The sequence below is a fragment of the Diabrotica undecimpunctata genome, chromosome 1 (genome assembly GCF_040954645.1).
Source record: "Diabrotica undecimpunctata isolate CICGRU chromosome 1, icDiaUnde3, whole genome shotgun sequence".
NCBI lineage: Eukaryota > Metazoa > Arthropoda > Insecta > Coleoptera > Chrysomelidae > Diabrotica > Diabrotica undecimpunctata.
Window position 1 is genome coordinate 159407786 of NC_092803.1, and position 27957 is coordinate 159435742.

The 27957-nt window shown below is 34.7% G+C and overlaps 2 protein-coding genes across 2 annotated transcripts; one reads left to right on the plus strand and one right to left on the minus strand.

Annotated features, from left to right (window-relative positions):
• The first annotated feature begins 11553 nt into the window (after positions 1-11553).
• Positions 11554-15426, plus strand: LOC140436100 (uncharacterized). The gene has a single exon (XM_072524810.1). It carries the CDS (start codon positions 11554-11556, stop codon positions 15424-15426), a length of 3873 nt encoding a protein of 1290 aa, XP_072380911.1.
• A 6064-nt stretch (positions 15427-21490) lies between these two features.
• LOC140441096 (thialysine N-epsilon-acetyltransferase-like) lies at positions 21491-25627 on the minus strand. The gene is made up of 3 exons (XM_072531537.1): positions 25360-25627; positions 24994-25208; positions 21491-21743 (listed from the first exon to the last, which is right to left on the minus strand). The coding sequence occupies exons 1-3, from the start codon at positions 25432-25434 to the stop codon at positions 21539-21541; spliced, it is 495 nt and encodes a 164-aa protein (XP_072387638.1). The 5' UTR covers positions 25435-25627; the 3' UTR covers positions 21491-21538.
• Between the last annotated feature and the right edge of the window lie 2330 nt (positions 25628-27957).

A 27957-nucleotide genomic window follows, 5' to 3' on the forward strand; every position in this document is an offset into this window, starting at 1 on the left:
GATGAAAAACAAGCAACAAAATCAACGCCAAAATGGCACTATAACGTATCTCGGGGTCCTATTGGTCCGATTGCAACGTATGAAGCGTTAAACGAAAGGTGAGAGAATAATGTATACATCAAGATGAAAACATGAAACAAAATCAATGTCAACAACGGCACCTATAACGTATCTCAGGGTCTATTGGTCCGATTTGCAACGTATAAAGCGTCAAATGAAATAGGAGGGGTAACGAATACATTGAGATGAAAAAACAAGCAACAAAATCAATTTCAAAATGGCACTATAACGTATCTTAAGGTCTATTAACCTGATTACTACGTATGAGGTATCAAATGAATATAACGTACAGCAGCGGCTTTCGCTGGAAATAAAACGAATAGGAACGTTTACCATTCTTACACTATGACCAAACCAACATTCATCCACTCTATAATCTCCACAGTAACACATGAAAAGTAACGAGCTGCATACTATATTTTATACATACTACATAAAAATGTTAGCAAGGACAGTCAAGCAATAAGTAATGCATAAATGTAATAAGTAATGGGTAATGTAATAAGTAATAAACTGCTGTTAGTATCTAAGCAAAGGAATGATAGTAAGTTAACGAATATAGAGCCATGTATAAAAATGATTAAAAGCATGCCATGAAAGGAACGTAGTCAATTCGGTTCAAACAAACATTTGTTGAAAAACAAAATTTATTCTTAACGGCAGTCACCAACGTGAAGGTACGACTACACGACCGCCGGGAGAGGTAATGTTAGTATGGGACAAACAGTTAGTATGAATGAAGTCATTTACATAATATGATAATTTATTTAATAATTATACTTAACTTATTAAGATCAGCACATAATTTAACATGGTTTAGAAGACATCTTTTATTGATGGACATCTTTTATGTTAAGACATCGACACTTTGGTGTAAATTCATTAGTTACTATGTTGTACAGCGTTCAAATGAATTATTGGGGGCTAATAACTCTAGGTTATCTTTAAAAATATGAAATTCTCCGACTCCTGTTTGGGACAGGGCTATCGAAGAATTGACTTAAATCTAAATCGAGGAAGACCAATAAGTTATCGATTGTCTTAGGAGGCTGCACGAACACATAGCTCTGGAGTTAACCAGAACGGTTCATTAATTTGCCAGTGGTCCATGATATCTTTTTAGTGGTCATATCTAAACATTTTTTTTAAATGTGCTAATCTTAAGATCGTGATTTAGAAATAATATTTAGAAAATTAAGATCTATATAATTATCATATAATATAAACAACGAAAAGCGAAATGAAATGGTGAAATAATGACTAATATAATTCTGAATCAGATATATTTTAAGTTGTAATAAATAAACCACGTTATAAAAACGACAATATACAATTTGCATCCATCTTAAAGTCAATCATCAAGGATAAATGTAAAATATGACTATTGATATATTAGATATATTACTTTGCGTTAATCAACATCCATCTTAGAATCAATTAAATAATGCCCCCACGGAAGTGTATCATATGACTCCGGAAGGTGATGTCTTTTATCATCATTGGCGCTTAGCGCAATCTTGCTTTGTGTTATGGTATAAACATGGTGCTTATCTGAGCGTATTAGATTCTGTGAAGCATACACCTTTTTTAAGTTATCCAAACACTCTACATAGTCCTCAAACGTAATTTTCGTGTTCACCACAGATTTCTTTACCCCCTTCGCCTTCTTTGTTAACTAAAATTTTTAATAATTACTTCAATTTCTTCATCCTCATATTCTTCATCTTTCAACTTTTTACGTTTTTCTTTTAGCTCATCTTCAGTGGCAGCTACTTTTGTTGTATACAATTTAGATCGGAGCCCTATGTAGTCAGTCATAATGCGACCTTTATTCTCATCTTTCATCATGCCCAACACCTTCTTGTTAACCTGAGGGATACCATAAATATTGTCTTTACGATAGTCTGAGGTATCAAAATATTTTGTAGCAATCTTCTTTCATAGCCTCATATGGGTCTTGTTCACGTATTTCCACGATTACACTATCGTATCAGTATAGCAAGTTGTAAAGTTTTCTCCGAACCTGCCAGCTAAGTATCCATACTGAAAATCATAGATTGTTGTTTTAGCCAAGTCTAAAATACTCATTCCGATATAGATTGGTTATCTAACCATATTTCAGCTCTACGCATCTCAACAGCTACCAAGTTTTCACTAAAAATCGTTGCATTCTTAAACAATGGGCTACTTATTCTAGCTTCAGCTCCGTAACGACCCTCCCACAAAGTAAGCAACTTTATATCAACGCGCTTGCGCACTGATTCCATAGTCTTCCCGAACACTGCATTATTCATAAGCTTAAAAAGATCCTTTTCAAACTCATTGTTCGCTGCCTTCCGGAGATTTGTATTAAGATCGATGTATGACTTTAACCATGGAGCCTGTTTAAATTTCAATACTCTATGTATCTTTTTCAGGATCAATCCATTTGCAAGCGCCTGTTTTAGTGCTCTATAATGTATTACATATCTTTCTTTATCCTGTAGGGTAGCCATTAATTTAGTCTGCTCTCGCGGACGTGTAGGAGGAAGCATAGTCTTAGAATTTAAAGACTCAGGACAAAACCGGGATATCTTTATGACGATCGTGAAGATGTTGAGGGTACGCCAGGATCAACCTCGAGAATGTACCCTTCAGAAGCATCGTCAGCAATGGAAAGGACATCAATATTGGCATCGACCCACTCGAAACCGCCATATGGAAGATTTTGAGACATGGCCCAACCATACTGATTATTAACATCAAAATACATAAGGAACGTTTTTGGTTTAGATGGGTCATAGTTGTTGATGTAATGGATTGTTAGCTTTCACACGTCTTTTAGAGCAAACTTGACTAAGACCACCACGAATACCACGTTCAACAAACAAATGCATGTCAGGATCGGTTAAAAGCTCCAGTTCTTGACCTGTATATTTAAGCATTGCATCCCACGTAAAACCAGGTAAAGTATAATAGTGAGCAGGTCAAGATTATAAGTTCGAAGAGAGCTGGATCGGAATCGCTCAAAGAAATCTGCAAGAAGAAGAATGTCAGTTTTCATATATAAATCGACATAATCCCCGAGAGTTGTACAATTGAATGACGACCAGACTTCTTGAGCCGCGACGATAATGTCGACGAGGACATGGCTTATCTTCAAGTTTATTGTAAAAAGACTCAATAGGAGCAAAGAAGTCTCACAGAATTTTTAAATGAATCTATATAATCATATGGCATGATACCTTTTTAGTTAGAAGATGGAAATTCTCCTCAGGAAGCGAAGTATATTGGGACTTGAGATAAGGAAACTCGGGGAGGTACGAAGCTAATTTATCAAGAGAATAAGACATAAATCGATAACTATCAATAAAACGAATTAAATTCGAGCATCATCAATATGTTTTGTAAAGAAATGTATTTTTCCTAGTAATAGGAAGAAGATCTACGGGACCTTTGATGTGTGTAGCAATATCGTTAATAATAAAATGTGCGTCATATCCGGAGAGATTATGAAATATTATTGGAATTGTATGAACATCTTTGTAATTAATGTTACACCCTTCGTGAGCTGCACCTCTATAATTATGTCAGGAATAAAGTGATCATGGTCTCGCACTTTCTATCATTGGGGAAAAGCGCTGCTCACAGATATGGCAATGAGTGGCTGCATGGAAGTCGCTCTCTTGCTGAGTTGTCATATTTATATCATATGGGCACATAAACACCGTAGAAACATCCTCAGCAAGCTGATTAAGTTTCATCTGCGAACCATTTCATGCAATCCTTTCCTCGATATGAGTCATAAAACGACAAAGTGTCATCATACGAGCATTTAAAGAAATAACCAACTGCTACAGGAATATGCTCTTGAGGTTTTTTAGGATCTCCTGTACGTTTCAAAGCACTCTCGAGATCCGCGTACACGGCGAAGGGGGCTTTAATCTTATTACGAAAATTCTTAAATTTCAACATTTTATGACTTTCGTCGGGCATTTTAATGGCTGTTATCATTATAATTCTTTATACAATCTACCATATGAGCTTCAACCTGTTTTGACGATGAAAACGGTTGTAGGCATCTATCACATATAAGATCTGATCGACCGCTGCAGCATGCCTTATGAATATTTAACTTTTCTTGTGATCGAAAGTAATGGAGGCAGGCATCGCAGAAATATTTGGCTCCATCACGTTTGCTAAGCTGCTTGAGAGGAGGCGGGACAGGCTTTTTATCCAAACGTAATGGTATCTAATAGGACCTCGGTATCATCATATTTATCTTGAATTAAAAGCAAATTCACATGTTTATCCTTCTTGTTTTTAGTTAGAAATGTAGGGGAGGGTCGTAAAATCTCCTTTATCTTTTTTCAAAACGTATACATTAATTGAAATGTCATTCTGTTTTTCAAAATTAGGAATCTGCCTCATCGTCATTGGCCACTGTATTCCCTTCAACTTCAACACTTGCGAGTAGTGCGGATATTTAGACCACTCTTTGAGGATTTTTATCAATAGGATTCAACGCTGATATGACAGACCACGCAAAGCATGCCTCATCATCATTTTTGACGTTAACGCAGGCTTCCTTTCTCTTTATTTGAGGAGGAAGTTCAATATAAGAGGAACCAAGTTGTGGTGTGTATTTGTTAATGTTTACCCCCAGGTTAACAACAGCCTTTAGTGCCCAGCCACTATCTCTCTCTTGGAATTCCTCTAGCTTTTTGCTGAGGGGTTCAGACACATGGTTTTCAAACCATTCGTCAAGATTTGTGTCTTTGTATATTGGAGAGTTTGATGTGGTAAAATATTTAGTGTCTTTTAGGATTTTCTCTCCGCTAGCTATCTCGAATTCTCCCCAAAAGCAGTATTAACTTTAAACTACCTCATCCTTCTTTAGCGCGTTTTGAATCCTACGTTTGAATAGCGCCTTGCAATCTACTAGGAAACTGCTGGGTCTTTGTGTTTGAGGTTTGAGATGACTCCAGTTCGAATTCTTGAGTTGAACGCTGATAAGGAATCATCCCATTGTACTCTATGCTTAGCAGTCTCCTTCATAGGTGTAAGTCCAGCCCCCTTCTTTTGTTCGGCCTTCAGATGGTTTCTCAACGTTTTCACATGCCTCATCTGAGCTTCTAAATGCTGCTTCTCAGCCCATCGTCTTGGCATATCTCATCGAATCGCGTATCTTTTTACACGCTTTCCTACACTCAGTCAGCCCTTTCTTAACATTATCTTCCTGATAATCATTTCTAATCAACCCCAAGATGGACGCAATTAGCTGAATAAGTTTAGCTATCATGTTTAAACAAAACAAGCAAATATTCAAAAATAGATTAAGAAATAAAATTTTTTCCAAAAACGTTATATCAAAAAAGTCAAAATATTCAAAGAAAATCAAAATTTTCAAAATTTATTACTCACCAGAGCACAGATTTAAACTCACCAAAGCACACGTCTGTACGCTAGGAATATCTGAAACAGAATGAAGAAAATACCATAATGCAGGGTATAAGGTAAACTTAGTCGGACGGAAAACTGAATGGTATTATAAAGGGCTCCTCAAATGCACAATGCCAATACAAGTACAATAAATACCTACACAATAGGCATAATATACAGGCTTTCCATTTTAAGTTTGTTTAAAAGAGAAGGGCATAGCATAACATATTAATCAGGTAGTTGTCAACAATAGCCGTAGATATCGTCACCAAAGAAAATTTAGATATGAACATCTGAAAATCATGATTACCTCACGTGTTCTGCACTAAGAATCTCGATAACTTTGAATAATACCATCAAGTTCCCACTCCCCGGATAACAGTCAAAAATCTTGACTACCCCACCACTTTTAGCACAAACATACTTGATAACTGCTATAATACCATCAAGTTCTCACGTTTTATCAGTAAATCATGGCCCGATTCTAAAGAAAATGTCAGTATCAGTATGCTAGAAGACCAGTACAGTGTGAAAATTTATGTTAAAACACAAAAGACGCTCAATACTGAGTGTTTACAGAGGATAATATAGAAAAAATAACAAAAACAGAGCTCGTCGGAAATAAGCAGAATCACAATAAAAAAGTATTCATAACTAAAATAGTTATGATTGTTAGAAACGTATATAGTATAAATGTCACCTAAATTACTGGCTAATAGTATAAAATATAAAATTAGATTCAACAGACTTATTCTTACGTGATAAGCCCTAATACTATCTCTAAACTATATAAATTTAAACAAAAGACGCAAGAATAGTAGAAAAATATTTCTATTCGCAACTAAACACATATTTTTAAAGGAAATCTGAACACACAACTACTAAAACAGCAATAATTGTAACTAAAAAAGATCTAATTAAAAAATAATAAAGGCCAGATTCTAAAGAATTTTAAAAATGACAGTATCAGTATGCTAGTAGACCAGTACAGAGGATAATATAGAAAAAAATAACAAAAACAGAGCTCGTCGGAAATAACCAGAATCATAATAAAAAAAAAGTATTCAAAACTAAAATAGTTATGATTATAAGAAACGTATATAAAGTATAAATGTCACCTAAATTACTGGATAACCGTGGTAAGCCCTATTACTAACTCTAAGCTTTATACATTTAAACAAAAGAAGCAAGAATAGTAGAAAAATAATTCTATTCTCAACTAAACGCATGCTTTTAAAGGAAATCCGAACACACAACTACTAAAAATTCAATAATTATAATTAAAAAAAGATCTAATTAATAAATAAAAAACAATAAAACAAATAATATTCTCTAAAATAAATATAAACTCACCAAGGTTTAATAAAAACTCACACACTGAATACACAAAAATTTAAACGTTGTTTATCCATCCGCAGTAAAACTAAAACTGATTTTAAAATATATTTTACTAGCGTGTGCAGGCTCGATTAACCTTGTATCTATTTATAAAATTGCATATGTTTCCTGCGACAGGGAAACGCCACCGTGAGAAATGATTAAAGGATGCAGATGCATCCGGTGACGTCAGAGTTCTCGTTACCATATTTTATGATATAGTTAGATTTCCAAGTTTTATTATATACGAGGTTAGTCACAAATTACTCATAAAATATAATTGCAAAAATTTAGAAGTTAAAGCATGAGATTGATCAAAAATTATTCTCTTTGCTAGTCATTCGTCTTCTTATCTTTCCAAGTTTAATTATCTACGAGGGTAGTCACAAATTACTCATTAAATATAATTGATAAAGTTCACGTCACGTATCACACGTCACGTTATGTGGGACACGTGTTCACGTCACGTTTCACGTGCGTCACGTCTTCACGTCACGTTACGTGCGCCACGGGTTCACGTCCGTAAATGACAAGCTGAGACTTAAAAGTCCATTTACAGGAAAACATAACCAATTTTATAGCTTTAGCAATCTCCACAGGAAAATGGACCAGCTATTTGTTAAATGAATATGTAGAATGATAATTGTAATTTGGTGAAAATCAACATTTGTAATTATTATAAGTAGAAAATAAAAACTCTAAAAAATATACATTGTTTGCATCTATACCATTGTCTATGATTATTTAACCATGACATAGGTCTTTTGGTACACATTTGCCTTAGCTATCAGTGTTCTCATTGTCAGCCTGAACATCATCTGAGACTATCAGAGTACTATCCGAACACCATCAGAGGCTATCTGACCACTATCTGAACACTATCAGATACTATCTGACAACTATCAGAACACCATCAGAGACGTTAGGTTAGCTCGAATGTCAGATCAAACATCACGTTTTATATCGTTAGGTCTACGTCAGATCACGTTAGGTTAGGTTAGGAGTTCGTTAGGCCACGTTTTACGACCCTTGGATCGATTTTGACGTTGAGATGTCATACAATCACGTATGTCATTGTGGTAACGTCCACTGATAGACATGAGCCTGTTACGTTCGCCGCTAGACATAGGCCTCCAGCAAAAATAAACTAATTCCACATCTTCGCAGTTATTGGAACGATTTCATGCATCACGTTTTACGTCACATGCGTCACGTTTCACGTCAAATTTCACGCTTTCGGCGACATTTTTGTCACATGTCACGTTTTGCAATAATACACTAGGTTAGACCAGAACGCGACGTTCACAATAGGTTAAGTTAGATCCAGAAATGCCACGTATGTTAGGTTAGAGCCATAAATGTTACGTAAAATACTTTTAGAAATTAAAGTATAAACGGTACATTTTTACGTGAAGACATCACGCGTCACATCAAAACGTCACGAATCACACCAAAAACGTCACGTTTTAAAGTCAACACGTCACACCTTACATATGGATAACATGGGAGTAAAGCGTCTTTTTCGTCTCTTGAGTAAAGTTAGCGATGGTTGAGCGATAGTTAATTTATTAGGTTAGGTGGGTCGCTTCGCGGCACGACCTAACCTAATAAATTAACTATCGCTCAACCATCGCTAACTTTACTCAAGAGACGAAAAAGACGCTTTACTCCCATGTTATCCATATGTAAGGTGTGACGTGTTGACTTTAAAACGTGACGTTTTTGGTGTGATTCGTGACGTTTTGATGTGACGCGTGATGTCTTCACGTAAAAATGTACCGTTTATACTTTAATTTCTAAAAGTATTTTACGTAACATTTATGGCTCTAACCTAACATACGTGGCATTTCTGGATCTAACTTAACCTATTGTGAACGTCGCGTTCTGGTCTAACCTAGTGTATTATTGCAAAACGTGACATGTGACAAAAATGTCGCCGAAAGCGTGAAATTTGACGTGAAACGTGACGCATGTGACGTAAAACGTGATGCATGAAATCGTTCCAATAACTGCGAAGATGTGGAATTAGTTTATTTTTGCTGGAGGCCTATGTCTAGCGGCGAACGTAACAGGCTCATGTCTATCAGTGGACGTTACCACAATGACATACGTGATTGTATGACATCTCAACGTCAAAATCGATCCAAGGGTCGTAAAACGTGGCCTAACGAACTCCTAACCTAACCTAACGTGATCTGACGTAGACCTAACGATATAAAACGTGATGTTTGATCTGACATTCGAGCTAACCTAACGTCTCTGATGGTGTTCTGATAGTTGTCAGATAGTATCTGATAGTGTTCAGATAGTGGTCAGATAGCCTCTGATGGTGTTCGGATAGTACTCTGATAGTCTCAGATGATGTTCAGGCTGACAATGAGAACACTGATAGCTAAGGCAAATGTGTACCAAAAGACCTATGTCATGGTTAAATAATCATAGACAATGGTATAGATGCAAACAATGTATATTTTTTAGAGTTTTTATTTTCTACTTATAATAATTACAAATGTTGATTTTCACCAAATTACAATTATCATTCTACATATTCATTTAACAAATAGCTGGTCCATTTTCCTGTGGAGATTGCTAAAGCTATAAAATTGGTTATGTTTTCCTGTAAATGGACTTTTAAGTCTCAGCTTGTCATTTACGGACGTGAACCCGTGGCGCACGTAACGTGACGTGAAGACGTGACGCACGTGAAACGTGACGTGAACACGTGTCCCACATAACGTGACGTGTGATACGTGACGTGAACTTTATCAATTATATTTAATGAGTAATTTGTGACTACCCTCGTAGATAATTAAACTTGGAAAGATAAGAAGACGAATGACTAGCAAAGAGAATAATTTTTGATCAATCTCATGCTTTAACTTCTAAATTTTTGCAATTATATTTTATGAGTAATTTGTGACTAACCTCGTATATAATAAAACTTGGAAATCTAACTATATCATAAAATATGGTAACGAGAACTCTGACGTCACCGGATGCATCTGCATCCTTTAATCATTTCTCACGGTGGCGTTTCCCTGTCGCAGGAAACATATGCAATTTTATAAATAGATACAAGGTTAATCGAGCCTGCACACGCTAGTAAAATATATTTTAAAATCAGTTTTAGTTTTACTGCGGATGGATAAACAACGTTTAAATTTTTGTGTATTCAGTGTGTGAGTTTTTATTAAACCTTGGTGAGTTTATATTTATTTTAGAGAATATTATTTGTTTTATTGTTTTTTATTTATTAATTAGATCTTTTTTTAATTATAATTATTGAATTTTTAGTAGTTGTGTGTTCGGATTTCCTTTAAAAGCATGCGTTTAGTTGAGAATAGAATTATTTTTCTACTATTCTTGCTTCTTTTGTTTAAATGTATAAAGCTTAGAGTTAGTAATAGGGCTTACCACGGTTATCCAGTAATTTAGGTGACATTTATACTTTATATACGTTTCTTATAATCATAACTATTTTAGTTTTGAATACTTTTTTTTTTATTATGATTCTGGTTATTTCCGACGAGCTCTGTTTTTGTTATTTTTTTCTATATTATCCTCTGTACTGGTCTACTAGCATACTGATACTGTCATTTTTAAAATTCTTTAGAATCTGGCCTTTATTATTTTTTAATTAGATCTTTTTTAGTTACAATTATTGCTGTTTTAGTAGTTGTGTGTTCAGATTTCCTTTAAAAATATGTGTTTAGTTGCGAATAGAAATATTTTTCTACTATTCTTGCGTCTTTTGTTTAAATTTATATAGTTTAGAGATAGTATTAGGGCTTATCACGTAAGAATAAGTCTGTTGAATCTAATTTTATATTTTATACTATTAGCCAGTAATTTAGGTGACATTTATACTATATACGTTTCTAACAATCATAACTATTTTAGTTATGAATACTTTTTTATTGTGATTCTGCTTATTTCCGACGAGCTCTGTTTTTGTTATTTTTTCTATATTATCCTCTGTAAACACTCAGTATTGAGCGTCTTTTGTGTTTTAACATAAATTTTCACACTGTACTGGTCTTCTAGCATACTGATACTGACATTTTCTTTAGAATCGGGCCATGATTTACTGATAAAACGTGAGAACTTGATGGTATTATAGCAGTTATCAAGTATGTTTGTGCTAAAAGTGGTGGGGTAGTCAAGATTTTTGACTGTTATCCGGGGAGTGGGAACTTGATGGTATTATTCAAAGTTATCGAGATTCTTAGTGCAGAACACGTGAGGTAATCATGATTTTCAGATGTTCATATCTAAATTTTCTTTGGTGACGATATCTACGGCTATTGTTGACAACTACCTGATTAATATGTTATGCTATGCCCTTCTCTTTTAAACAAACTTAAAATGGAAAGCCTGTATATTATGCCTATTGTGTAGGTATTTATTGTACTTGTATTGGCATTGTGCATTTGAGGAGCCCTTTATAATACCATTCAGTTTTCCGTCCGACTAAAGTTTACCTTATACCCTGCATTATGGTATTTTCTTCATTCTGTTTCAGATATTCCTAGCGTACAGACGTGTGCTTTGGTGAGTTTAAATCTGTGCTCTGGTGAGTAATAAATTTTGAAAATTTTGATTTCTTTGAATATTTTGACTTTTTTGATATAACGTTTTTTGGAAAAAATTTTATTTCTTAATCTATTTTTGAATATTTGCTTGTTTTGTTTAAACATGATAGCTAAACTTATTCAGCTAATTGCGTCCATCTTGGGGTTGATTAGAAATGATTATCAGGAAGATAATGTTAAGAAAGGGCTGACTGAGTGTAGGAAAGCGTGTAAAAAGATACGCGATTCGATGAGATATGCCAAGACGATGGGTGAGAAGCAGCATTTAGAAGCTCAGATGAGGCATGTGAAAACGTTGAGAAACCATCTGAAGGCCGAACAAAAGAAGGGGGCTGGACTTACACCTATGAAGGAGACTGCTAAGCATAGAGTACAATGGGATGATTCCTTATCAGCGTTCAACTCAAGAATTCGAACTGGAGTCATCTCAAACCTCAAACACAAAGACCCCAGCAGTTTCCTAGTAGATTGCAAGGCGCTATTCAAACGTAGGATTCAAAACGCGCTAAAGAAGGATGAGGTAGTTAAAGTTAATACTGCTTTTGGGGGAGAATTCGAGATAGCTAGCGGAGAGAAAATCCTAAAAGACACTAAATATTTTACCACATCAAACTCTCCAATATACAAAGACACAAATCTTGACGAATGGTTTGAAAACCATGTGTCTGAACCCCTCAGCAAAAAGCTAGAGGAATTCCAAGAGAGAGATAGTGGCTGGGCACTAAAGGCTGTTGTTAACCTGGGGGTAAACATTAACAAATACACACCACAACTTGGTTCCTCTTATATTGAACTTCCTCCTCAAATAAAGAGAAAGGAAGCCTGCGTTAACGTCAAAAATGATGATGAGGCATGCTTTGCGTGGTCTGTCATATCAGCGTTGAATCCTATTGATAAAAATCCTCAAAGAGTGTCTAAATATCCGCACTACTCGCAAGTGTTGAAGTTGAAGGGAATACAGTGGCCAATGACGATGAGGCAGATTCCTAATTTTGAAAAACAGAATGACATTTCAATTAATGTATACGTTTTGAAAAAAGATAAAGGAGATTTTACGACCCTCCCTACATTTCTAACTAAAAACAAGAAGGATAAACATGTGAATTTGCTTTTAATTCAAGATAAATATGATGATACCGAAGGTCCTATTAGATACCATTACGTTTGGATAAAAAGCCTGTCCCGCCTCCTCTCCAAGCAGCTTAGCAAACGTGATGGAGCCAAATATTTCTGCGATGCCTGCCTCCATTACTTTCGATCACAAGAAAAGTTAAATATTCATAAGGCATGCTGCAGCGGTCGATCAGATCTTATATGTGATAGATGCCTACAACCGTTTTCATCGTCAAAACAGGTTGAAGCTCATATGGTAGATTGTATAAGAATTAATGAAACAGCCATTAAAATGCCCGACGAAAGTCATAAAATGTTGAAATTTAAGAATTTTCGTAATAAGATTAAAGCCCCCTTCGCCGTGTACGCGGATCTCGAGAGTGCTTTGAAACGTACAGGAGATCCTAAAAAACCTCAAGAGCATATTCCTGTAGCAGTTGGTTATTTCTTTAAATGCTCGTATGATGACACTTTGTCGTTTTATGACTCATATCGAGGAAAGGATTGCATGAAATGGTTCGCAGATAAACTTAATCAGCTTGCTGAGGATGTTTCTACGGTGTTTATGTGCCCATATGATATAAATATGACAACTCAGCAAGAGAGCGACTTCCATGCAGCCACTCATTGCCATATCTGTGAGCAGCGCTTTTCCCCCAATGATAAGAAAGTGCGAGACCATGATCACTTTATTCCTGACAATAATTATAGAGGTGCAGCTCACGAAGGGTGTAACATTAATTACAAAGATGTTCATACAATTCCAATAATATTTCATAATCTCTCCGGATATGACGCACATTTTATTATTAACGATATTGCTACACACATCAAAGGTCCCGTAGATCTTCTTCCTATTACTAAGGAAAAATACATTTCTTTTACAAAACATATTGATGATGCTCGAATTAAATTCCGTTTTATTGATAGTTATCGATTTATGTCTTATTCTCTTGATAAATTAGCTTCGTACCTCCCCGAGTTTCCTAATCTCAAGTCCCAATATACTTCGCTTCCTGAGGAGAATTTCCATCTTCTAACTAAAAAAGGTATCATGCCATATGATTATATAGATTCATTTAAAAAATTCTGTGAGACTTCTTTGCCTCCTATTGAGTCTTTTTACAATAAACTTGAAGATAAGCCATGTCCTCGTCGACATTATCGTCGCGCTCAAGAAGTCTGGTCGTCATTCAATTGTACAACTCTCGGGGATTATGTCGATTTATATATGAAAACTGACATTCTTCTTCTTGCAGATATCTTTGAGCGATTCCGATCCAGCTCTCTTCGAACTTATAATCTTGACCCTGCTCACTATTATACTTTACCTGGTTTTACGTGGGATGCAATGCTTAAATATACAGGTCAAGAACTGGAGCTTTTAACCGATCCTGACATGCATTTGTTTGTTGAACGTGGTATTCGTGGTGGTCTTAGTCAAGTTTGCTCTAAAAGACGTGTGAAAGCTAACAATCCATACATCAACAACTATGACCCATCTAAACCAAAAACGTTCCTTATGTATTTTGATGTTAATAATCAGTATGGTTGGGCCATGTCTCAATATCTTCCATATGGCGGTTTCGAGTGGGTCGATGCCAATATTGATGTCCTTTCCATTGCTGACGATGCTTCTGAAGGGTACATTCTCGAGGTTGATCTGGCGTACCCTCAACATCTTCACGATCGTCATAAAGATATCCCGTTTTGTCCTGAGTCTTTAAATTCTAAGACTATGCTTCCTCCTACACGTCCGCGAGAGCAGACTAAATTAATGGCTACCCTACAGGATAAAGAAAGATATGTAATACATTATAGAGCACTAAAACAGGCGCTTGCAAATGGATTGATCCTGAAAAAGATACATAGAGTATTGAAATTTAAACAGGCTCCATGGTTAAAGTCATACATCGATCTTAATACAAATCTCCGGAAGGCAGCGAACAATGAGTTTGAAAAGGATCTTTTTAAGCTTATGAATAATGCAGTGTTCGGGAAGACTATGGAATCAGTGCGCAAGCGCGTTGATATAAAGTTGCTTACTTTGTGGGAGGGTCGTTACGGAGCTGAAGCTAGAATAAGTAGCCCATTGTTTAAGAATGCAACGATTTTTAGTGAAAACTTGGTAGCTGTTGAGATGCGTAGAGCTGAAATATGGTTAGATAAACCAATCTATATCGGAATGAGTATTTTAGACTTGGCTAAAACAACAATCTATGATTTTCAGTATGGATACTTAGCTGGCAGGTTCGGAGAAAACTTTACAACTTGCTATACTGATACCGATAGTGTAATCGTGGAAATACGTGAACAAGACCCATATGAGGCTATGAAAGAAGATTGCTACAAATATTTTGATACCTCAGACTATCGTAAAGACAATATTTATGGTATCCCTCAGGTTAACAAGAAGGTGTTGGGCATGATGAAAGATGAGAATAAAGGTCGCATTATGACTGACTACATAGGGCTCCGATCTAAATTGTATACAACAAAAGTAGCTGCCACTGAAGATGAGCTAAAAGAAAAACGTAAAAAGTTGAAAGATGAAGAATATGAGGATGAAGAAATTGAAGTAATTATTAAAAATTTTAGGTTAACAAAGAAGGCGAAGGGGGTAAAGAAATCTGTGGTGAACACGAAAATTACGTTTGAGGACTATGTAGAGTGTTTGGATAACTTAAAAAAGGTGTATGCTTCACAGAATCTAATACGCTCAGATAAGCACCATGTTTATACCATAACACAAAGCAAGATTGCGCTAAGCGCCAATGATGATAAAAGACATCACCTTCCGGAGTCATATGATACACTTCCGTGGGGGCATTATTTAATTGATTCTAAGATGGATGTTGATTAACGCAAAGTAATATATCTAATATATCAATAGTCATATTTTAACATTTATCCTTGATGATTGACTTTAAGATGGATGCAAATTGTATATTGTCGTTTTTATAACGTGGTTTATTTATTACAACTTAAAATATATCTGATTCAGAATTTATTAGTCATTATTTCACCATTTCATTTCGCTTTTCGTTGTTTATATTATATGATAATTATAATAGATCTTAATTTTCTAAATATTATTTCTAAATCACGATACTTAAGATTAGCACATTTAAAAAAAAAATGTTTAGATATGACCACTAAAAAGATATCATGGACCACTGGCAAATTAATGAACCGTTCTGGTTAACTCCAGAGCTATGTGTTCGTGCAGCCTCCTAAGACAATCGATAACTTATTGGTCTTCCTCGATTTAGATTTAAGTCAATTCTTCGATAGCCTGTCCCAAACAGGAGTCGGAGAATTTCATATTTTTAAAGATAACCTAGAGTTATTAGCCCCCAATAATTCATTTGAACGCTATACAACATAGTAACTAATGAATTTACACCAAAGTGTCGATGTCTTAACATAAAAGATGTCCATCAATAAAAGATGTCTTCTAAACCATGTTAAATTATGTGCTGATCTTAATAAGTTAAGTATAATTATTAAATAAATTATCATATTATGTAAATGACTTCATTCATACTAACTGTTTGTCCCATACTAACATTACCTCTCCCGGCGGTCGTGTAGTCGTACCTTCACGTTGGTGACTGCCGTTAAGAATAAATTTTTGTTTTTCAACAAATGTTTGTTTGAACCGAATTGACTACGTTCCTTTCATGGCATGCTTTTAATCATTTTTATACATGGCTCTATATTCGTTAACTTACTATCATTCCTTTGCTTAGATACTAACAGCAGTTTATTACTTATTACATTACCCATTACTTATTACATTTATGCATTACTTATTGCTTGACTGTCCTTGCTAACATTTTTATGTAGTATGTATAAAATATAGTATGCAGCTCGTTACTTTTCATGTGTTACTGTGGAGATTATAGAGTGGATGAATGTTGGTTTGGTCATAGTGTAAGAATGGTAAACGTTCCTATTCGTTTTATTTCCAGCGAAAGCCGCTGCTGTACGTTATATTCATTTGATACCTCATACGTAGTAATCAGGTTAATAGACCTTAAGATACGTTATAGTGCCATTTTGAAATTGATTTTGTTGCTTGTTTTTTCATCTCAATGTATTCGTTACCCCCTCCTATTTCATTTGACGCTTTATACGTTGCAATCGGACCAATAGACCCTGAGATACGTTATAGTGCCGTTTTGACATTGATTTTGTTTCATGTTTTCATCTTGATGTATACATTATTCTCTCACCTTTCGTTTAACGCTTCATACGTTGCAATCGGACCAATAGACCCCGAGATACGTTATAGTGCCATTTTGGCGTTGATTTTGTTGCTTGTTTTTCATCTCAATGTATTCGTTACCCCCTCCCCTTTCATTTGACGTCGTTGATTTTGTTGCTTGTTTTTCATCTCAATGTATTCGTTACCCCCTCCCCTTTCATTTGACGCCTTATACGTTGCAATCGGACCAATAGACCCTGAGATACGTTATAGTGCCATTTTGGTATTGATTTTGTTGCTTGTTGTTCATCTCAATGTATTCGTTACCCCCTCCTCTTTCATTTGACGCTTTATACGTTGCAATCGGCCCAATAGACCCTGAGATACGTTATAGTGCCATTTTGACTATACCGCCATCTTTGTTTTCTCTCTCTACGTGTTACCCGTTTTCTTCCCGTTCGTTTGACACCTCATACGTTGCAATCGGACTAATAGATCCGGAGATACGTTATAGTGCCGTTTTGACTATGCCGCCATCTTTGTTTTTTCCCTCTACGTGTTCCCCGTCCCCTTCCCGTTCGTTTGACACCTCATACGTCGCGATCCGACTAGTGGTCGCGCCTCCACTTCGAAAAGCGTCAAAAATGCCCAGAATGGACCTTAGATTTTGGTGGTTACGCTCCATAAGAATAACATGGGGCGCCTCCGCCAAATCGTCGTTTTTGTGCTCGAACTGTCCTAGCTATTTTACTGATGATTACCACTGACATATGGACGCCGATATTTTTGAACATTGGTTTGAGGAAAAATTATTAAAAAATCTGGAAAATCCGCCATTAATAGTCTTAGACAATGCTTCGTATCACACCAGAGAGGAGGAAAAGTTTCCCACAAGCAGCTGGAAAAAAGAAGACTTAAGAAAGTGGCTGTCGGAGAAAAATATAGAACCCGAACATCTAGTTTTAAAAGCTGAATTATTAAATAAGTGCAAAGAACACATTACTGAGACAAAATCTGTCGTTGACCAAATGGCACTAAAATGCGTCATGTGGTCCTAAGACTACCACCATATCACTGCCAGTACAATCCAATTGAATTGGTGTGGGGCATCACTAAAAACTACTATGATAAACTACTATGTAAGACCACCGACGAAGCCAGCGTTTTACAACTCTGGCAAGATGCATTAAACCAAGTCAATAAGGAACAATGGCGGAAATCTATTGAGCATACTGAAAAAAAAATTTTAGAGTCATATGAAATAGAACAAGTTATTGATGAAGTAAGACCTTTAATTATTCGTAATGATGAAGATTCAGATGAATCAGATAGTGATGATACCTGTCCATAGATTAAGACGTAGATAGAAAAATTAACACAAAAAGGTACCAACACCAAAAAAAAACAAAAAAAAAAAAAATAAAACAAAAACCGCATGCAGGAGAGAACCGGAGGCACGACGCTCTTGAATGCAAGCACCAAAAAAATTAGATTAGCAAGTAAGGTAGATTAAGGACATGACTGGACGAATGACTGGATATCAGACGACGGATGAAAGGATTCGATGCTTGCTCGCTCTCGACTGCACTTGGTGCAGAAAAGGGAAAGCAAGTATCGGCACACACAACCATCGTTAGATCGCCGAACAATTGCTTTGACCGGTAGTGATAAAGCCAAATGGGCTAACCTACCACTTGAATGTAAAAACACGGAAATCTTCCATTGCCAGACGGGGGATACCGCGAAATAGTCGAGACCTGGCTCCAAAGACCAGGGGGCGGAGGAAAGCCGGGGCTGGTTGTACCGTAGGAGGACAACCTACCTCGGTGGGTTTGGGAAGGTGTGTGTGGGAAGTAGGAATAAGTCTTTGTTTTATATAGATATATATTTTTATAGATAAATTTATAAAATATATAAAAATAAAAATATAATACAAAATTTTGAACACCCAGTATTAACATTGGCAAATTTTTTTATGCTTAAATAAAAATAGAGTTTAGTACACGCTGAAAAATAATTTTTGTTTTTTTAGCATAAATATTAACCACAATATTAATTTTTGAAGTTGCATGTGTAATATGAAAAATTTTTCAAAAACTTTAAATATCTCAAAAACGGCTATTTTTTCGAGAATGGTATCCCAATAAAAATCGATCCAGAATTTTACGTAGATTCTAAAAAAAATAACAAAAATGCAAATATTTAAAAACGAAGAATGCTTTGCATAACCCATTATTCCAAGTTTGCAGAAACCAGTGACGACCAGAACTTTGAAAACTTTTAACCAATATGTTGCGTGAATGACCCTGTATATTTCATACTCAATGTTATCAATTTACATTGTGATATTCAATTATTATAAAACATAATACAAAGTTATTTTATTAAAAAAATCCCTAATGTCGTATTATCAAATTAAGAAAACCGTAGATTTTTAATTTGAGAACCGCTGACTACCTGAGGCAAATCTGAACAGACATTTTTATTACTTATGCCACAGGCTAAAACGATCCTACTTATAGTAACAATATCGTATATTGAAAAATTTTTATGCAAATAATCCGGCGGGATTTTTGAATGCAAAAGAGTGTACCGTGTCGGACGATTTAGACAGTATTGATTCCATTGAAGCTTCCAGTTATCATGTAGCTTGGCTTTACTTATGGTTATGCATTTTAAGTCCAATATCATTTAATACTTCTTCGCCACTGAAAATGCTATCTTTTGCCAACTGATCTACTTTTTCATTATATTTAAGACCTATACGACCTTTAATCTACGTCATGTAGCTTGGCTTTACTTATGGTTATGCATTTTAGATAGTCCAATATCATTTAATACTTCTTCGCCACTGAAAATGCTGTCTTTTGCCAACTGATCTACTTTTTCATTATATTTAAGACCAATACGACCTTTAACCTACTTAAATAATATATTAAATTGGGTAGTTATTAAATTAGATAATAGTATTTTTAATTTTTGATACAGAGATTTACGTTAATAGACTTTTCGTCTAGTTGGCTAGAGAAACTTTTTAGACCGGATAATGAGTCGGATAATATGTTTATTTGTTTGAGATTAATATTTTCGGCGTATTGACTTGCTTTTATGGTAGCTATAGGTTCTGCTAAACGTATTAATGTGTTGGAATCAAGTTTAACCTCCTAAATTTTAAAACTAAAATGTCTGCGCCCTGTTTTTTACATTTGATTTTTACAAATCGGTTAAGTTACCTATCTCATTTTTATAATACAATATACGAGTATATATACAATAATACCGATATACATACAATAATACCCTTCTTGCGTCTTGTTTCGTTAGTATGTGGGTACAAAGTCAAAAGCATTTCTCGCATCAAATGTAACTGATGTGGCCTATTTTCTTCTCGTTTGTTTTATCTTGTCAGATTTAACCTTTACCATCTACGCTGTTGCCTATCTGCATGAAGAACAAGCAACTCTTTTTCTAGGAGATTCGTTTTAATTATTTCATACCATTTTTCTAAGTAATCCAGCATACATATTGACCTTTATAGGTATGAGGTGTTTTTGTTTCTTGATTAGACTATACAGGGTTGTGTGATAAATTATCTATTTTGAGTTTCTTTCCTCATCGCAGTGGTACCCATATTTTTTGTGTATTTCACTATGAGAATTTACTAAAGTTTTTATGATGTTTAGATCTTTTTATTTCTTAAATATGTTGTAAGCTAACATAGTGGCCTTTAAGAGCTATCAGTGGCTCGAGATCGACAAATTGGTAACCACGGTTCCGTATTATAATTTTAAAAATTATTGTTTAACAATATTGCGATCACTTAGCTATATTTCAGACCAAGTCAATTAAATTTTATTGACATTGAAAAAAGAGTATTCACAATATACAGGGATGAGTGCCTTAAGAACCGGCAAAATAACGCAAAAGATAGAAAACATAATACGTTGTGAAATAAAAAGAGATGAAAGTAGTAAAGGTGAGAAATTATCGATATTAACCTATAATTTACTTTACATTACATTAGAATTATCGAAAATTTCCCACCTTTAGACGTTAGCTTATGAGCTGGTTGACTTCAGTCATAGTAATACGTATCACGTAATGTAAGTAAAAACAGTTCAAGTAGGAGTATTTTTTTATCCAAAATTAAAGTATCGATCAATAATAAACTATGATTTGAGACGTCGCATACACTCTTCTCAATACAGAATTATCATAGCTTGTTATTCTTTATTCGTCAACACAGAATTAGTTATCAAATTACTACTAATTAAACTGTTTACTTAAATTTGCTTTATTGCCTTCAATCAGTTTTTACTTTATGCGAAATTTATGCGATATTATGACTGAGTCAACTAGCTCATAAGCTAACGTCTAAAGGTGGGAAACTATCGATATTCCTAATGTAATTTAATGTAAATTAGAGGTTTCTATCGATAATTTCCCACCTCTACTACTTTCATCTCTTTTTATTTCACAACGTATTATGTTTTCTATCTTTTGCGTTATTTTGCCGGTTCTTAAGGCACTCATCACTGTATAATGTCCAGTTTTTCCACATCTTGAATAATTCACATCATTCTACATCCTCATTGTAGGATGATGTGTCTTATTCAGCTCAGAAGATTAAAATAAACTATTTTTAAACTATATATGATTCTTTATAGTAGAAAAATATAAATCTTTGTGAAAAATGATAAGATCGTAATAAATTTTAAGTATTTTACCGTTTATTAAATTATAACATTTATAAATTATAAGTACATTAGGAAAAGAGTTTCTGAAAGACTTCTTGTTCCATTCTTAATATTTGGTAGTTGTCTCTCTGGGTAACATTAACGGCTCCTAGTTCGTGGTAGAATTTTACAGCTGGGTTCCATGTCAGAACGTGAAAAAAACCGCGCCTGCAGCCATCTTGATAGGCATTTTTCATGACAGTCAGAAAGAGATTTTTACCGGCTTTGAAACCCCTAAAATATAATTTGAAATATATATGAAATTTGTTTATAAAATCATTAAAAAACAATCTTTACACAATCTTGATACAAAAGATCTTTTTTTTTATTTTCACATCAACCACGCAGGGTTATTAGTGGAGTAACGTACACAAGAGTTCATTTTATTTACATTAAATAGATGTATATAAAAATAAATCTTTTAATAATTTATTACATGGTCAATGTTTATGGTTAAAGTGGTTTTGATGTCATCTGAGATATCATATTTTCTTCTTATTTCTTCGTGGTACTGACAGTCAATCAGAATATGCTTCACCGTCAATGGGAGAGAACAGTTTCGGCAGGTTGGAGAAGATTCTTTGTTGGTTAAAAATTTATGGGTCAGTGCAGATTGTCCAATTCTGAGTCGGTTAGTTATTACTTGGTCTCTTCTATTGGATGGATTATTCGAGATGGTCTTCACAAGGGGATAAATCTCATATAGTTTGGTTCCTGAATCTTTTCAGTAGTCTTGCCATATGTTCATACAATGTTCCTACATGCGACGGTACCCAGATAAATGATATTTCTTTTCGTATTGATTGAATTATATTTATCTCATTTTTTATAGCCTGAAATATTGGATTTGTAGGGTATATTTTGTTTATATACATTTATTCGCACTACGCGTTTTGAAGAAAATTAAGGCTTCCAAAATGGATGTGGTCTCGTCTGTGAGGTTGCAGCAGTTTGTAGGTATGGATATAGTGTGAGTAGTGCATTTACAGTAGTATGCAGCAGCGTGTCCGTTATGAGCTTTAGAGGCATCACTGAAAATTTGGAGATAATTAGGATAATGAGATATCACTTCGGAGTACAAGTGTTTAATGAAAATCATCCCTTGATTATCCCTCAACTAGTGACGATTCGTCAGTTTCGTCAGCTGAAGAAGGGTTAGGGTTTATTTTTTCCTCTAGTCGGGTGATATTATTTCTTAACCTAGAAGTTTGTGTGTAACAATAAATAAAATTAAGGATCTGAATTAGTTCCTCTGGTTTATTGGAGTAATCTTCAGAAGTTAATTCAGGGTTATGAGAGTTTAAAACATTTTCCATAAAATCTTAGTATAAATGGAGGTTTCATTGAAACTTAGTATAAATGGAGGTGATCTATTTTCGATTTTGTCTTTGATGGATTCTAGGGAGTGAATGACATCTTCGCGGGGGGTTTTGGAAGAGGTTTTGGGTTTCTTTTTTGGTTTATATTGTTTAGGGGTATTAAAAACGGATAAGTCGGTTTTTGGGTTATCTTCGTTAATTTCAGGAGATGATATGTTATGTCTTTTTATCTGTTTAGAATTGACTGCATTATTTAAGGTTATTGGTGTTTCTGGTGTCGTAGTATTTTCAGTGTTATTTACAGCTGGTGCTGTTGTTTTGGAAGAAGAAGACGAAGTATTTGGATTATCTTTAAACATATTTTGCATGAGGCCGATTTCCGTAGTATTGTCAGTGTTATTTACAGCTGGTGATGTTGTTTTGGAAGAAGAAGACGAAGTGTTTGGATTATCATTAGATATGTTTCGGATGAGGTCGGTTTTCGTAGATTGATATATTTTATCATTAGGTTCATTAGGTTTAGATAATGACGATGTAGTTTGAGTTGAATCTGAGAGGAGAGTTAAAGGGGTATCATTAGGTTCATGAGGTTTAGATAATGATGATGTGGTTTGGGTTGAATCTAAGAGGGTAGTTGAATTAGTTTGGTTTGAAATGTGAGCGCATTCTGATTCTTGATGACCAATAGTTTTACATTTGGAGCAACTGAATTCGTCTATGAAGAGAAATAACCGGTAGGAAGTATTATCATAAGTTATGGTAAAAGAGTCAGGAATAGACATATTTTCCAGGGGTGTAATGAATGATTGCCTTCTAAAGCTCAGAACATGACTGTACTCGCTTTTAGACATACCTACTCGAAGAAAAGTCATTTTGTATACAGGGTGAATACCAAGTTTTTGTAATTCTTGTTCAATTATTTCGTTCGGGGTTGTAGGACATGCATTATATATTAGAAGTCTCTGGGCTGGAGAAATTAATCTTCTTACTTCGACTTGATATCCATTTATTTCGATATATTTATAAGAATGAAGAAGAGCATCAACAGTGTTTTTTGAAGAGAGGTATATGCATATCCTATTGTTAGCAATTCTGGAGGCAAAAAGTACATTAATTGGACCCACTAGTGATCCAATAGCTACGATGTAATCATGGATTTTTGTACCTTGAATGCTGGAAATGACTATTGCTTGTTGTTTTGTTGGATGTTTAAAATAATTTACGACATCTGAATAACTGTGTTTAGTGGAGTAGGGCGTAGTATTATTGTTGTATGAAGTCATTTTATTAATTTTCTTCATCAGAAGTTGAGCCGATCCTGTGGCCGGTCCAAAAAACTGGTCAAGACCCAACTGGAATTTTTGTTATCTCTTTAAGTAGGTATTATTTAAAGGTTATTTTGTTATTGTTACAAAAATAATACGAAAAGAAGTGCCACTCACTTGAGATAATATTGTCAGCACTAACTAATGCACTTAAATTTGTATTAGAGGTAGAAAATATTAAATTATGGTTTGTTTTTACCACTTAAAATGACTATATTTCGGGACAGCTGATAACGTGGTAGATTTGATCGCTATCAGGGCCGAACTCCGAAAATGATCTTTATACAATCAAAAAGGGACTTTTACTTATTTATAAATTGCTGGCCATACGAGATTTTGTAAATAGTCTAATAGAGTCACAAAAATTGTTTCTAGTTATACTTTCTATATATAAAAAATATCTATCTCTTAAAATCAAGAGGTGACACAATAATATAAAAATTTTTTAATTCACATGACACATTCACATTGACTTATGGTACAGTTTGCTTCCAATTTATGCACTCCACACCACATTTACAGAGGGTCTTACGCTTCCCCCAAAAATTTTGATCATCTACATTCAACTTTTTATTATTTTGGAATTAGTGTTGGATGCAGTAATTGTTGAATGGGAGACTATTCTTCAGAATACAAATCTTTAATTAAATCAATAATATCTATTCCTCAACCCATTAAAAAATTTCTTATTTTCTACACATAAATAAATAATCGTTCCTCTTCTACCGTTAGGTGTCGAGGGTAATTAATATTATTTTATTTTGTATATTATTTTCTTATAGAATCGAATAGTGTCTTAGAATGTCACCATTAACTATTTTTTATTTATATTAGGATTACCTGTATTTTGGACTAACGTACAAATCTTCTAAGTACACAGCTTTGCCGTCAAAAGTTGAGTAAATCTGAGAATACACAGCATATCCTATTAATTTACCATCAGGTACTTCTGCTACGATACATTGGAAAGCAGGAGATTTTTCTGCCAAATCCCTTCTCAAGATTTCTACATCAATTTTTACCTTGTGACCCATGTCTTCAAAGTCTGAGAGTTCCTAAATAACATATTAGAAATATAACTGTTAATTAAAGTATGTTACCCATCTCTATACTTTTCTGTATCAAGATAATTTAAAAATAACCTTGAAAATGTTAAGTGTAAGTTTATTTGAATATACATATAATATTGTTGTAATGCATACATACCTTTATCATTTGAAATACTTGCGGCATATCATCTAATTCAGCCTTGCGGATGGTCACTGTATTATGTTCAGACATTGTTAAATTATCAATGGTTTGTACTCTAATAAAACGATCGGATTAAAATATTAGTACTTAGGTAACTACCGACTGTAGTTCATATATTGTAATATTTTCTGTATTAAATGAAGATACAAATATGTAATCGCTGTAACACTCACTACTCAGTTTGTAATTGAGTCTCTATACAACTTACAACTCAGTATTTAAGTGCTTGAGTTGTATAGAGATGGATACATAAAAAAATTATAATAACTTATGGTACTGTTTATGCCACTACTATTTGATCATCAGTGAAAATAGATTTACTGGCTTTCAAAATATCTGTGCAAATTAATATAGTTTTGAAATTTTTCGATAACTATGTGGCCGTAGGCATGAAGATAGCAGAGATAACGAGAAATGGTAAGAACCTTTTATAACATCTACATTTCGGGCAACCTGCCTCATGAATTTAGAGGCAGAGGAAGGTATACAACTGTACATGCTACAAGGGGAAGCCAAAATGAGAAATACGGTATTCCACATACTACACCAAACGGCTCTTGCCTCTTTACATTTTCCATGTGTTTTAATTTTAAATTTTCAATTGCATTTTGACATGCGTGAGAATTTAAAAAGTGATTTGTAAAAATAAAATGTAATTTAGTAGGATAGACAGTATTCGTATTAATCACCACCCTGCGTGACTTTCCATGTAGGAGAGAGTGGCTCAAACTGATCCTTGAGGACAAAACGATCGTTTACATTATTTTTAGTACTGGTGATGCGATCTGTATTTGTAGTAACGTACCCATCACCCAACGCACCTCTACAGTTAGTTAAATATAAGCCATAGCATAGAAACATCATATTTCCCGAATTTTGAGTAAACAGTGACTTTATATAAGTTTGATATAAGGTGAGTCCCTTAAAACTATGATAATCTTACTTTTAAACAAGTATGAATGTTCAATTGCGATATATATGCTCTAAATCCAATATTTTGCCGATAATTTGAGATGTTTACGAAATACTTAACTTTGACTGCTACGTAATAAAGATGGCTGCCAGAAAACTGTGCTCGTTCGGGCAAACTGATCCCCCATGTTGTCGGGTTAAATGATTCCGGAATCATTTTGAACTCTCTAGTAAAAAACGAGTACTAAAGTGTTATATATTTTCTGTTCTTTTGTATGGTGTGGAGTCATGGACTTTAAATAATCCACGTCTCAATAAATTGGAAGCATTTGAAATGTGGACATATCGAAGAATGCTGAGAATCTCCTGAACATACAGAATAACCAATGAAGAAGTACTAAGAAGAATAGAGAACAACAGGGAGATACTGGATTCCATAAAAATAAGAAAACTACAATATCTGGATCATATAACACGTGGTGACAGATATGAATTCCTAAAATTAATAATGCAGGTAAAGATTCAAGGAAAGCGCAGCATAGATAGAAGAAGAACGTCCTGGCTGAGAAACCTCAGAGAATGGTTTGGATGCAGCTCAACTGAACTCTTTCGGGCTGTAGTGTCAAAAGTTAGAATAGCAGTGATGATTGCCAACCTTCGTCGCGGAGATGGCACGTAAAGGAGAAGAAGAAGTAAAAAATTTATGATAAAAAATATAGGTCACTTGATTTTTATTCAGGACGACAAAATGGTTGAAAAATATAAACGGAAGACCGACTGGTAAAATGGGACAAATATAAAACTCAGCAAGCTATAGAAAGTGCATATTGGTCTTGTCATATAAAACAGTAGCAAGAAATTTTGAGGTGCAGTTGATGAGTTTGAAGCGCCGTTTTAAGGAAAAACAATCTAGCCACGGTTCATTTAAAGAGACTTGCAAAGCAAAACTAGCATATTCACCTAGGAGCAATAAAAACAGCTTGTAACCTATATTCTCGACAATGGAAACCGAATGTATGGCCTTACCACCAAAGACGTAAGGTCTATGGCGTAACAATTTGCAGTTGGGAATATCATTGTGCATAGATTTTCGGGCCAAACAAAACTTGCTGGTAAAGACTGGTTAAAGGGTTTTTGCACGGGACAACCTATACTTTCTCGCCAAATATATTTGCCTCGCCTATAATCTTGCCAAAAGAGGTCAAAACCAATTTGGTAGAATAGTATCTGCCAAACCAGGTGTATCTACTATCGCAGTCATTTGTATGCCTGCGGGAGGTTCATGTGTTCCACCGATGTTAGTTTTTTCCTGAAAGAAGATAAAAAAGAGTTAAAAGATGAGGCACCAGAGCAGCATTCGGATGCAATGATTCTGGGTGGATGAATCTCGATGTGTTTGCAGATTAGTTTGATCATTTCATATCTTGCTTTAAACCATCAACAGAAGACCTAGCCCCACTAATTCTCGACAATCACCTTTCTCTCACTTAGACCTTAGATGTCATCGAAAAAGCCAGGAGTAATTTTGTTACCATCTTATGCTTGCCTTCGCACACTACACACAGGCTACAGACATTAGACCTTAGGCTACAGACCTTCTTAATCACTACCATGATCAAGCACTAGAAAAGTGGCTGACTA

Bases quoted from the DNA above. Each gene is read 5' to 3' on its own strand.
- LOC140436100 (XM_072524810.1), top strand. From the start codon at position 11,554: ATGATAGCTAAACTTATTCAGCTAATTGCGTCCATCTTGGGGTTGATT.
- LOC140441096 (XM_072531537.1), bottom strand. From the start codon at position 25,434: ATGTCTGAACATAATACAGTGACCATCCGCAAGGCTGAATTAGATGAT. The intron at 25,209-25,359 runs GTATGTATGCAT...TATGTTATTTAG, and splicing joins AAGTATTTCAAATGATAAAG to GAACTCTCAGACTTTGAAGA. The intron at 21,744-24,993 runs GTAATCCTAATA...ATTATATTTTAG, and splicing joins TACGTTAGTCCAAAATACAG to GGGTTTCAAAGCCGGTAAAA.